The 13,304-nt window shown below is 41.8% G+C and overlaps 2 protein-coding genes across 2 annotated transcripts in view; both read left to right on the top strand.

Annotated features, from left to right (window-relative positions):
• The first annotated feature begins 6,596 nt into the window (after positions 1-6,596).
• LOC137906991 (cyclin-A1-like) lies at positions 6,597-8,729 on the top strand. The gene is made up of 8 exons (XM_068751300.1): positions 6,597-6,755; positions 6,844-7,063; positions 7,159-7,271; positions 7,353-7,579; positions 7,669-7,873; positions 7,980-8,093; positions 8,192-8,325; positions 8,508-8,729. Exons 1-8 carry the CDS (start codon positions 6,597-6,599, stop codon positions 8,557-8,559), a joined length of 1,224 nt encoding a protein of 407 aa, XP_068607401.1. The 3' UTR covers positions 8,560-8,729.
• A 608-nt stretch (positions 8,730-9,337) lies between these two features.
• Positions 9,338-13,304, top strand: part of LOC137906971 (pleckstrin homology domain-containing family G member 4B-like) — a 29,181-nt gene continuing 25,214 nt past the window's right edge. Inside the window, 2 exon segments of the mRNA XM_068751276.1 lie at positions 9,338-9,384; positions 10,493-10,700. Coding sequence (XP_068607377.1) covers positions 9,338-9,384; positions 10,493-10,700 — 255 coding nt within the window.

The following is a 13,304-nucleotide window of genomic DNA, read 5'->3' as shown; positions in this document are numbered from 1 at the left end:
GATTGTTTAATTAAAAATCACAGATTATGATTCAGAGAGAAAATATAAAGGATGAAGGACAGAGGCGGTGAGAAATAGCCCCACCTAGTGATTGGAAGGAGGATTTCATCAATAAACTATCTGGAGATGTCTCCGTGTCATCTGGGACAGACTCCAGCCCTCCCTGTCCATCTCATTGCAGGATGGGATGGGGAGGGGGATGATCCCCCCCCCCAGCTACATATAGAGTAAAGGGGATGTCTTAGCTTACACCACGTGTGTCTAACTCAAGGCCCGGGGGCCAAATGTGTCCCTCCAAGTCATTTTTTGTGGCCCACGAGAGCTGTGTGCAGACAGTTGTTTTTGTAAAATGCTGCATCTGTCACATGTTCTTAACAGCCCACATTTGATGGTTGGACTGCAGTTCTGCCCCTCTCAACTGTGACAAAAGAGTTTTGAACAAAGTTAATGCCATAACTTGTGTTGGATGATATTTTTCTTTTTTTTATTACTTGAATAAGTTTGATTATTGATCGATGGAGTACATAGTGTGGTTTTCTTAACCTGATCAATTGAAAGGATTTATGTTATAACAGCAATAATCTATCCATATATTTGTATAACTATACAATTGAATATGCAATGATTGTAACTTAAGTAGTGAACTGATCAAACGGTGATCTTCAGCACTGGACAGCTCCATAGGTAGTCTGCAATATATGGAGCTGTCCAGTGCTGATCCTGAAAGTGAAAAAATACAACTCTTGAAGCTCCTGAAGTTTAGTATTAGAAAATACATTCAGATTAATATGAATCGATGGATCAACCATACAGATACGTTTTCTTATATTTTTTGCATGTCTTCATATTGGTGATGATGCTCCCGAAAGGATGACCCTCACTAAAACTATATTTTAGAGATATCAGACTGGAGAGACACTCCATTTAACTTTAATGACTCTTTAAATTATCCATTATGTCACAGCTAAATGGAATTATGAATTATAATGTAATCCAGATAAGTGTACCAAGGGGAAACTAGACCAGATATTTTGTCTGACAAACCTTATATACATATAACCTCATAAACACAAATATAAAATGCATTTTGACATTAAAGCTGTCTCATGACGCTGTTAATCCTACCAATCACTGCGCTGTTTTGACATTGGTATTATTCTCTATATGAACATAATCATTTCCCCGATTTCTCAAATTCTGTTGAAGTGATAAAACACATTCTAAGAGAACTTCCTGTGAGCCTTCTCATGCGGCACTATAATAAACTGCTCTTCATCGTTCCCACGAGAAAGGAGGCCGTGATTTAAACAGCACCATTATACTGCTTGTGTGTGTGTGTGTGTGTGTGTGTGTATGTGTGTGTCCTTTCAGTAATACACTTTACATTGACAATAGTCCGATTGGATTGATTAGGAAACTAAAATCTTGTGAAATCTGAACAGATGCTTTTTTTAAATTTGATGTTGATCCTAATTTCATGTTCATCATTTAATCCGGATTCAAGCAGTTAGACATTAAACATTACATAACATAACGAGTAACCCCCCTTATAAATGTATTGTATTGATTAAATGATCAGTCATTATCATTATCCTTACTTTGAGAACTTCATGTTCATTCATTGTGACACTGATATTCTTGAATTTACATTTTGAAGAGACAAACGGGCCTCGGGTTAATTTGTATGTTGAATTTAGTCTTAGTGATTGATCCTTCTTTTGAGATAAATGATCTCAGCTTGCTGTCAGGCAGACGCATGACGCTCACTATCCCAGAGCGCGCATTCCCGCTGCGCGCTCCCACTGCAGAGCGGTCCAGAGAGGCGGACTCCTCTCCGTGGCTCCAGGAGGAGACCCTTCATACCTCCGCATGAACGCACCGCGCAGCCTCTGATCGCCGCCTCCAGCCCACGGGAAGCGAGGTAAAGAACGCGCCGCTGTGTTTCGGTGCGTTTCACTATGATAGGGGGGCGAATGAAGCGTCACCGGTTGCGCAGAGGAAGAACAGAAAGGTTCTGCTTCACGTCAAAGGCAAACAGAGTGGTTGAACTTTGTGTTTGAAGTTGTCACACGCTGCGACCAAAAAATGATTTCCTCGCGTGATGACGTCAACAGCTCTGTCCGCCCGAAATAAAGGCGTTATTGTATAACGGAAACAGTTTTAGTTTGCACTTTTGTTGAAATCTATTTCCGATTTATTTTTCCCATCAGTTTGGTGGATTCGTGTGCGCATGCGCCTCAGGCTTTATTAGGCGAAGACGCGGTGCTGGATTTGTTCGCACGTAGAGCTGGTGACGTCAGAGGAAGCCGAGATGTCAACAAATGTCTTCTTAAACGTCAATATATAATATATCTTTTTTTATATCTGTGCTGCTGGATGAACTTTGCTCTCAGGTTATCTTTGATGTGATTGTAATCCAAATAATTATCCTGCAGCAGTCAGATTTATCCCTGCCAGCCTATAATCTATAAACCTGTTTGACAGAGGGTTTTAATAATCCCTCATGTAGGGTTTATTTTCGAACGTATTGCGTTTTACCTCAATAGAATCGATATCAAGAGGATTCATTCATTAATCCGTGGAAATATTATTTTCATCAGAAACCAAAAAGGAGGTTATAATCTTCTCAAGGGATGTCAGTCACTGTATGAAGACGTCATCACACACACACACGCAGACACACACACACCCACATACACACACACACAATCTCGGAATCAGCAGGATTGGAAACATTGCTTCTCTGCAATGGGCTGATTGTCATTATGACACCATGTTTTATTCCACTCAAAGTGTTTTCATATTTGCATAAAAAGGTTTTTCAAAGCCACCGAGCTGCATTTTGTACACGTACCACGGTGTATTATAATTATTGGCTTGATGTACATATTTTGTCGTCTGTTTATAAATATCTGTTTATCTTATTTTGGATTCCCTGTAATCATTTTTCAGATTAATTTGATTATATATCATTATATATGACCCTCACTTAATACCGGAGTTACGTTCCAAAGACCCCGTCGCTAAACGATTTCAACATTACCCCCGTTGACCGACAACTTGTGTGTATTTCTTTTTTAAATATATTCATACATGTAGTCCATTTATACTGTACGTGTGTACTCACTCACTCACAACTCTGCAGCCAGTGCCTTCCGATTGTCGTAACAGCGACTCCTTGTCTCTAAACACTTTTGAATTTTGGAAAGCCCGGCCTAACGCCGAGTCTCCGTTAAACGAATGCGTCGGTAAGCGGTGACCAGCTGTAGTAGAGTTCTTCTTTCTGCTATTGAAACACACAACATCTGTGCATGTAGAGCATGTGGAGGGACTTTAGAAACTTGTGGTGGATATTGCTCTCTTACTTTTAATATTTTAAGCTTAATGATACGTTATTGATAGATAATCAGTGATGGAAAAAAAGAAATAGCTGGTGCCACAACCAGCTGTTCTGTTATTCCACACCTCTCGCTCGTCGCTCCTTCTGCGTGACCTGGACATTTTTGCGTAGCTCCTGGTGGCCAGCTGTTACTGTCTGTCTGTGTGGCCGCGTCTCCTCTGCTGAGTGGGTGAGGTTATAAATAAGAGTCTGGCGGTTTTTCGTGTGTGTGTGTGTGTGTGTGTGTTGTTTAACCAGCTGCTGGGGAAGTTCATTTGTCAGTGCAGGTGCAGGTGTACCGGCTGGCCTCTAGATGCTGTTCTCGGGCCTGTTTAAAGTGCACACACACACACACGCACGCACACACGCACACACACACACACCACCCTGCTTTTACCTCAAGGACTTGAGTTTATTTGTGTTGGGCCTGTGTGTTGCAAAGCATCTTCTTATTGTTTAGTAACTTTTTAATGTTTAATGACACATTTGAACAGGTTTGATTTTTATAATATAATTGGATATAGTGGATAGAGTTGGATATAGGTGCAGGAGGCTGTCATAAGCTAATGATATACAATGTCAGTAACACCATTGGGTTGAGGTTGACTTTGTTTTCTTGCCTCTTATATCTCTGTTGATTTGAGAGTTTAGGATTTCTTCAGTGTTTGTAATGAGAATTCCTTTTTTATAGAGACTATTTAGAGCAGAGAGAGAAAAAAAAGAACCCATATTTTAGTGGTTTTATGCTATTTTGGATCTTTGAATAGCTTCCCCAAGTGTGTGTGCATGTGTGTGTGTCCTTCTCCAGATAGAGAGAAGCATGGGAAAGTGACCACCAGCAGAGACAGCCACATATGGAGCTACAGCAGGGGTCACATCGTTACGTACCCGCGGGTCTGATCTAAAAATATTGAAATGTATCTGTTTCCTACCTTGTTAAGTTATTGTTGATGATTATTGTAGGAAGTCATTAACATTACGCATAGATTAATATAATTAGTTATTAATAACATATAATTAAAGGTAAATTGAGCAAATTAGTTATTGCAGAGGTGCGCATCAAACTGGAATCCCTTTGCATTAATCCGTACCAAGTAGTAGCTCTCAGTTTCAAAAAGCTTGGTGACCCCTGGTCTGCAGTGTAGAACACGCCTGCATGGTTTCTATCCTCCATCATGCGCAGGCTAAATGGGTTAAACGTTTGTCTTTTATCTCTTTTTTATCTTTTATCTCATCTCATATTTCATCTTAGGTGGCAAGAACAGAGGCAAACAAGAGACAATCAGAGATTGCAGACCCTCACCTCCAATAGACTATTTGATCTTGTGAGACAGTAAACAGGGCTTCTGGATCAGAGGGGCCAAACCTGCTCTAGCTTGCTGCTCCGGAACGGGAAAATAATTAATGTTGGGTGATTCTCGCGAAACCAGACTAACAATGTGGCATGAAGCATTTTGATTATAAAACTTAATGCTATCAAAATCATAAGGATACCATTATAGACATATCTTAATGTACTATTTGCTCATGATTTAAATTTACCATAATAAATATCAATTTTGTTGTTTTTCTTTACATTTAAGGGTAAATTTCTCATTACCGCAACGTGTCCATAACTGGATTTGGGTTCTATGAGATGGCAATATTAGTAATTAAGAAAGATAAAAAAGGATAAACTTTAGTGCATGTTATATTATAAACAGTTACAGTGAAGAGACATGTGGTCTTTGAAGAATATTAGTAAAGTTAGTGAAAATAACAAGGAATAAAAATGTGTCCAAGACTCATTTTCTCATTCTCCGCAACAATTTTCAATCATTGTTTAAGTCCTCAAGGAACTTACATTTGCAAGGAATTTTGTTGGAGGGGACAGTATTGACTGTAACATTCAAGATGGCTACCAGGTAAGCAGTTATTGTTTTTATCTCTGTAGATATAATTTCAGAGTTTGTATGTTTAAGTAGCTACACAACTTTTTAGTTCTCATTACCGTTAAGTTTTGAAGTTAAAAAATGAAGTTAATGATTCTATTTATTATTATTATATACCCAATTATTGTCTAAACATAAACAGCTAAGAATAGTTTAGCTAGCACATCATGTACTAACTACGTTAGCATAAACGTTCATTGTCACTCATCCACCACAACACCATTATCATTCACCTGAACACCATTATCATCCACCGCAACACAATTATCATTCACCGCAACAACATTATCATCCACCGCAAAACCATTATCATCCACCTGAACACCATTATCATCCACCGCAACACCATTATGATCCACCGCAACACCATTATCATCCACCTGAACACCATTATCATCCACCGCAACACCATTATCATTCACCGCAACACCATTATCATTCACCTGAACACCATTATCATCCACCGCAACACAATTATCATTCACCGCAACAACATTATCATCCACCGCAACACCATTATCATCCACCGCAACACCATTATCATCCACCTGAACACCATTATCATCCACCGCAACACCATTATGATCCACCGCAACACCATTATCATCCACCTGAACACCATTATCATCCACCGCAACACCATTATCATCCACCGCAACACCATTATCATTCACCGCAACACCATTATCACCCACCGCAACACCATTATCACCCACCGCAACACCGTTATCACCCACCGCAACACCATTATCATCCACCGCAACACCATTATCATCCACCTGAACACCATTATCATTCACTGCAACACCATTATCATCCACTGCAACACCATTATCATCCACCTGAACACATTTTGTTGCAGGCAAGCATCAAGTGAAAAGAAAAGGGCATCAGTGAAAGAGAGATTGGCAAAGCATAGGGCAGCAATTTACAGCGATCTAAACTTACTTGAGGAATACAGAAGAAAAGAAAGAGAGAGATATCAAAAACGTAAAGAAACTGGAAAACTCAAGACAACTCAGGATTTGACAACTCGACAGCATGAAAAGAAAAAAAAACAATGGAGAACCAATTCAGCAAAGTATTACAGAAAGAAAAAACAAGAGAAAGTAAGTAAGTTTCACTTAACTCTTTGATTTCCCTCACACGCTTTTGTGGAGGTTCTCAGTCATCCGGCTCGAGGTGAATCACAAACAAAGAATCAACTGGACTTGTTCAAGTTGATTCTGCTTGCGGTACCACCTTATTCATTTTTCTCTCTTTCCATCTCTTTTTTTTTTTTAAAGATGGACCGAAGCACAAATTCCCCTAGCAACAGTCTGATTGACATGGAAAACGTTCCGCATCCCGGTAGAGCAGATGCGGCGCCTGTCCGGCGGGCCAGACAGCGGGTGGTTCTTGGCACGCTGTCAGAAAATGAACAGCACAGTCAGTCTGCCAGCCAGGTGAGTAAGTCGGGTGCAACAGAGCGAGTTTGATGGTCTGATCGCCTCTCACCGAACGGGAACTTCTCAATCCCATTTCTCTTCACAGGGAAGCCAGTTTTCCAAACACAGCTCGATCTCAGATAGATCCCAGCCCACCTTCTTTGGCTGTCCCTCCAATTCCAGCTATGATGTGTACGCCGAAGAGTCTTGCGAGGTCGTTCTCGCCGCCTCTGGTCAAGAAATGAGCTCGGGCAGCTCTTGCTTAGATTTTGAAAAGGATGCCTTTGATAACAAGAATTTTAAACTCTTGTTGGAACTCGATTCAGGTGCGATCGACAGGAACAAAATCCTTTATCGCTATAAAGGACTTGCTTTTTTTTTTTTTTTTTACTCTTTACTAAGACGGTATTCCCTCTTGCAGTTTCATTCCGGGACACTTCTATGCAGTCTGACGATGATTCTATGGCATCAGAAGACGTCCTGCGTGCTTCTGAGTACACAGAGGAAATCTACCAGCACCTGAGGGAGAGAGAGGTGTGAAATTATCTGAGCTATGAGAGATCAATTATTAACATATTTAGAGTATGTGATGTTTTTGTTGTTTTTAATGCCCAGATGAGGTTCCGGCCAAGGCCAGCCAACCTGAGACACCACCCAGAGATCACAAACAACATGCGGGCCGTCCTGGTGGACTGGCTGGTGGAGGTTGCCCAGGAATACAAGCTTCACTCTGAAACGCTGCACCTTGCTGTCAACTATTTGGACCGCTTTCTTTCCCGCACAAAATGTGTGGAGCGGAACAAGCTCCAGCTGGTCGGCACAGCGGCGTTACTGACTGCTGCGTAAGTAGGTTTGTGTTTTCAAAGAGTTCATATCACTGATCCTCCCCTCTCTACAAAATCCTGACGTCACCTGACCGGTCAACTTGCAGAAAACACGGGGAAATCTCCCCTCCCGAGCTGAGTGACTTTGTGTACGTCACAGACAGCACCTACACTAAAGAGCAGCTGTTGCGCATGGAACACATCTTCCTGAAGGTACTGGTCTTCGAGCTGCTGGCCCCCACCTCGGATCAGTTCCTTCACCTTTTCATGTCCATCCACAAGGTCTGCGCCATCACCAAGAACCTCGCCCTGGTGAGCAAAACCAACAACTCCAGTGTGCGGCTTTATAGGCTCTAGCCACGTTTTCCATGTTCCTTGATCTTTGTTGATGTAGCAATGTGTTTTTGTCCGCTCTTAGTATATTGCAGAGTTAAGCCTGCTGGAAAATGGTCCCTTACTAAAATACACCCCATCTATAGTAGCAGCTGGAGCTTACTGTCTCGCAAACTGCATTCTAAACCAAGCTCTCTGGGTAAGTTTATTCAGATCATTGCATTGAGTGCTTAGAATCTCTTTAACATAAAAAAAATGAAAATAAACTAATATATATATTTTTTTTTCATGTTTTAGCCTGATCCTTTACATGCCTTTACTGGTTATAGTATGGCTGATATTATGTCCTGCTACACTGACCTTCATCACCTATACGTCAGCGCAGAGACTTGGCCACAACAGACCGTCAGGGAGAAGTATAAGAGCTCAAAGTAAACACTAGTTAATAGTTTATTAAATATATTCCTTTGAATTTATCGAAACGGCACCGCTGACAGCTTATGCAAACATCAGGCATCTTTTATTTGTAGGCTGGCTGGCTTGTCAATAATTGTACTAGGGTACAATAGTACTCGTCCAATTTGATGTCTTTCACTGTATTTGTCTGTTGCAGGTACTGTCATGTGTCATTGATCACGCCACCTGCTGTTCTGACGTCCTTATGAATCATTGCACCACCCATCTTCTCGTGTTTCTGTTCAAAGATAATTAAATTATATTATTAAAGGACAACAGAACAAATGAACTGAGTTGTCCAACAAATTTTAAAATACACCGATACCCTCTAGAATGCTTTATTTGACTTAGCTTCCTTCTAATTTGTGTTAATGCTATCTACCAATAAATTGTTTTAAACATACGTCATACGTCATTTGTTACCGGGCCGCACAGAAAGAAGAAATAATGTATACAATTTCCGTTATATCGATTATTAGCGTCTAAAAGGTGTTTTATTTTGAAAAACGACCGGATTTTCTTCAACGTAACAATCGCCTCTTGATACGTTGCTAAAAAAAAAACAGCTGTGAACTCGCGAAAATTTATTAAAAAAACCAAAATTCTTTGGAGAGTTTCTTTGCCAAGGAGAAAAGTCCAACTGAGGAGGAGGAAGAGGAGGTGTTGACCTCCAAGACGAGAAACCAGGAGTCACACTTAAAGCACGGTTTATCAACATCTGACTAGCTTCGTTAACCAATGAAGGGTTCAAAACTTCTTCAGCACATAGAGACCAAGAACCCGGATTAAAAAACAAGAATGTGGAATTTACAAAAAACATGAGCATGAAGGACAGAAGTAATTATTGGGACCACAATTTATGGTGAGTAGATATTGTGTAACTATTAAATATTTATTTAATAAATGCAAGTGCATAATATAAAGTTTATTGGTAAGATTATATTCCTCTTTTTAAATTTAATTACCCCCGCAAAGAAATTGCCCGGCATGAAACCGGTCCGTGGAAGGAAAAAGGATGGAGACCGCTGCGCCAGGTGACGTTAAATCAAAGATGTGAACATTTATTTTACCATTGTTTTGAGAAATTTAATTGAATAAATGACATTTTTCCGGCCCTCCAGAATATTTTCTGTTTCTTCTGTGGCCCCATGGAAAACATAATTGCCCACCCCGGTTAGGGTAAAAAGCACTTGAGACGCTTGCCATTAATGTAAATGGAAGTCCGTGTGTGTGTTTAATGATGGAGAATAAGGATTTAAGATACAACATTGAAGATTAAATAAGTAAGAGACTGAATTTTGAGGTATATTTGGGAAAAGCAATAATGATACTTTTTGTATTTAAAGGCTGGTGCTTCGTTTTAACACAACGTCTCAGCGACCGTTGTTTTGGTGGAGATACTCGCTGTCGTCTTGGTGATGTAGTCCAATCTGTCTCTTTGTTCCTGACATCCTATAATTATGGTGTTGATTTTAAATTAAACAGTCTAACTAACGCACATGTAGTTCACTATTAACACAACGTGGTTGTGTGTGTGTGTGTGTGTTGCAGTGTTTGACAACAAAAACAATAACAAACAATAACTGGCAGTAAGCAAAGCCTACAGAACAACGCCTTTTGTCTCAGTGTTTGGGTTTGTCTCTGCCTCTATTCTGTCCTCACTAGTGTGTCCGTCCCTGCTGGTCATTATGAGCAGAATTGCTGCTCATCAAGGACCAATACGAGTTAGCGTTTCACTCTCTGAGCCGTGGGCTGGCTGCTGAAGAGGCTGGGAAACGAGCCGAGGCGCTAGAGTGCTACAAGAAAGGTCGACAGCACCTAACCCAAGGAATAGAAGTCCCCACTGGGGGGGGGAGGCACGAGGGAGCGGCCTGGGACACGGCCAGGCAGCTTCAGCACAGGATGATGGACACTTTGACCACTGTCAGCTCCCACCTCGCTGAGCGGGAGACCTCTCGGGTCACGACAAGATCCCAGAGGATCTCCGTGTTGAAGAATCTCCCTCAGGATCTTTACCCAGACCTAGAACCCACCAGCAGCCCCCCCAGAGCTCCCTCCACCACCTGTACCCCACACACAGCTCTAACCCACAACCCCCTACCCTCCCAGGCCCCCTTTCCCTGCTGGTGTGCACATTAACAGGCTGGCAGCAGCAGGAACCAGAGCCATGGCTCAATCAGGCAGCAAGCCTCGTCCGGACACCCCACTGGCAACAGCCGACCACCACAGTCTGGCTTACGGTCCCGCCGGAAACGGCTTCGGGTCAGGAAAGCAGGCCGAAGCAGACGGCAAGAAGCTGATTTTTATTCCTGCCGGGGTGCAAATGTTCTTCGTGGCACCGACTGGGCAGGTCAGCTCGCTGTCTTACAGGATTCCTACGCGTCATGACAATCGATGGTCAGAGCTCAGATTCCAGTGCATTTCTGCATGTAAGTAACAATAAGTGTCTGTTTGCAGTTGGATATGACGCACTGTTCGATGTGTGTCCCATGAAAGTGTTCCGCTCTCACTGATGGTCTTGTTGCCATGATGTGGATCATTTAACCCTTTTTCACATTTTCTGATCAAATATTTCAAAGCTGTGAACATTTTGCCTTCTTTTTTGGCTGAACAGACGTTTTTCTCACCTAGACTGAATTTGTGAACGGATTAAGGAGACTACAGTTCAGGTTGCAGCTTGCATGACTTTTATGGATATTTATTTTCTCTCCAATTATCTATTACTTGTTTTGTCTGTTAAACCTCATGTAAACAGTGAAAAACACCGGCCACAGTTCAAGGTGATTCCCTCAAGCCAGTCTGCTGCACTGGTTTGAGGGGAATGCGGCGCTTAACAGAGGTGCCGACTCAGCACGATGTGCACTTTATTAGCCTCCCGTATTACCAGCCCGTCAGTCATTTCCCATCCCCTGTCAGTCCTCCGATGAGCAGGCAGGGTTTACGGGGGGGTGACTTCCCTTGGGATGCATATGGTCTAATCCTCAGCTCGTGCCTCTTTCAGATCGATTCTCGTCTCTCTCCTCTGCTCAGCCGGCGTGGCTCATTGCCCGTCTCGTCGCTCTCCTGCTACTCAGAGGACATTCAAATTTTCACAATGCAGGAGGGAATTTGAGACTGTGAATGTTTTCATAAGGATATTTTATCGGCTATATATTCATGCATCAGTGGGTGCATGCGTGTGGCAGGTCAAACACAGGCTATCCGTTTCTAGTCCTCTGTTCCCTTTCGGCCCCTCGGATCAGAGGATCTGCATGTTTGCAACAAATACTTTGTCATTTCCGACGCCGTGCCTTTATTTTTTTGTTCCTCTGTTTCTGTCAGTCCTTCCGCCTTTCAGCATCCATCCGTCTGTCTCTTCGTTGTCTGAACACGCAGACGGCTGCGGTCGGTTCAGCACCAGGGACAGCGCCGCCGGCCTAATCCCCGGCAGACTGGAGCTACATTAAGTCACCCCGAAATGTGACTCGTCTGTGGGCAACATAATGCTGACCTGCAAACACCCTTTGTGTAGCCACTCTGGGTCTTTTCATGCCAATCAGAGTAGTGCTAATTCTCCAATCCTAGGTTTTTTTATAGTATTGTATCTGGACAGAAACACCCTCTTAAAAGTGAGGAGTTGGCAGATGAGTCCTCGAGTAGACCTGAAATCTGACAGGGAGATGGGAATAGCGGATCTAAATGAGCAGGGTGAGCAGAGTTGTCAGCAATCATTTGTTCCCAGGGGCTGATTTCGATTTTGTCTGTATATTTTAAAACAAAATATGATAGTATAATTATTACTTAATTTGTAAAACAAGACCAGGTTGCGGTAATGAGAAGGCCATGTCGGTAATGAGGATCAATATTTCGGAAATGAGAATTATATTAACTTTGGACAATGGGTCTGATACCCAACCATATTTGACACATTTAAACACATACCATTTTTAAATGAATGTTTATTTCATAAACTCCACAAAAGCAAGACACCTCCCGTGTGTTGATGACTCCTGGCTTTGAGGATGTCACCTGATGAATCTTCAGCGTTCCAGGAACAGTTTTTAGATTGGGGGGAATCAATTCACTGCTGGTATTTATCTCCTATTCTGACACTTTAAACAGAGTCACTGATGAATTGTTCTTCAGTTGATCATACAGACATTCAGCATTTGGGATACTGGTCCCATACAACACTATTCTGTCTGCCAGATTTTTTAAAGCCCTATGCTTTAAACCTCTCTTTCGCTGACGCCCTTTTCTTTTCACTTGATGCTTGCCTGCAACAAAATACCATACTTGAGTATAACATGTCATGAAAAAGATTGACACACAGAAAGATAGATAGATTGTTGAATAGAATGAGCAAGAGTTATAGCGCATTCCCTCCTTTATTGGTTTGTTTCTCATTACCGAAACATTGTATCTCTCCACCGCAACAGGCCCTCAACTGTTGCGGTGAATGATAATTGTGTTGCGATGGATGATAATTGTGTTGCGGTGAATGATAATTGTGTTACAGTGGATGATAATTGTGTTGCGGTGAATGATAATTGTGTTGCGGTGGATGATAATGGTGTTACAGTGGATGATAATTGTATTGCGGTGAATGATAATGGTGTTGCGGTGGATGATAATTGTGTTGCGGTGGATGATAATTGTGTTGCGGTGAATGATAATTGTGTTACAGTGGATGATAATTGTGTTGCGGTGGATGATAATGGTGTTGCGGTGAATGATAATTGTGTTGCGGTGGATGATAATGGTGTTGCGGTGAATGATAATTGTGTAGTGGTGAATGATAATTGTGTAGCGGCTACAGTGAGCATCAGAAGTTTACAATCAGCATAAATATACACACAAGCAAATGTCTCATCAACTTGTAACTTGGTACACTTATAGATGACACATAGGGCTATAACTGAGGTGACGGACAGGTTGATGTGATTTACGGTGTAGACGTTACAGGCGTGCAAAG

This window comes from Brachionichthys hirsutus, chromosome 2, assembly GCF_040956055.1.
Source record: "Brachionichthys hirsutus isolate HB-005 chromosome 2, CSIRO-AGI_Bhir_v1, whole genome shotgun sequence".
Lineage (NCBI taxonomy): Eukaryota > Metazoa > Chordata > Actinopteri > Lophiiformes > Brachionichthyidae > Brachionichthys > Brachionichthys hirsutus.
Note: the sequence above shows the minus strand (reverse complement) of the source record. Positions and strands in the feature narration are given on the sequence as shown.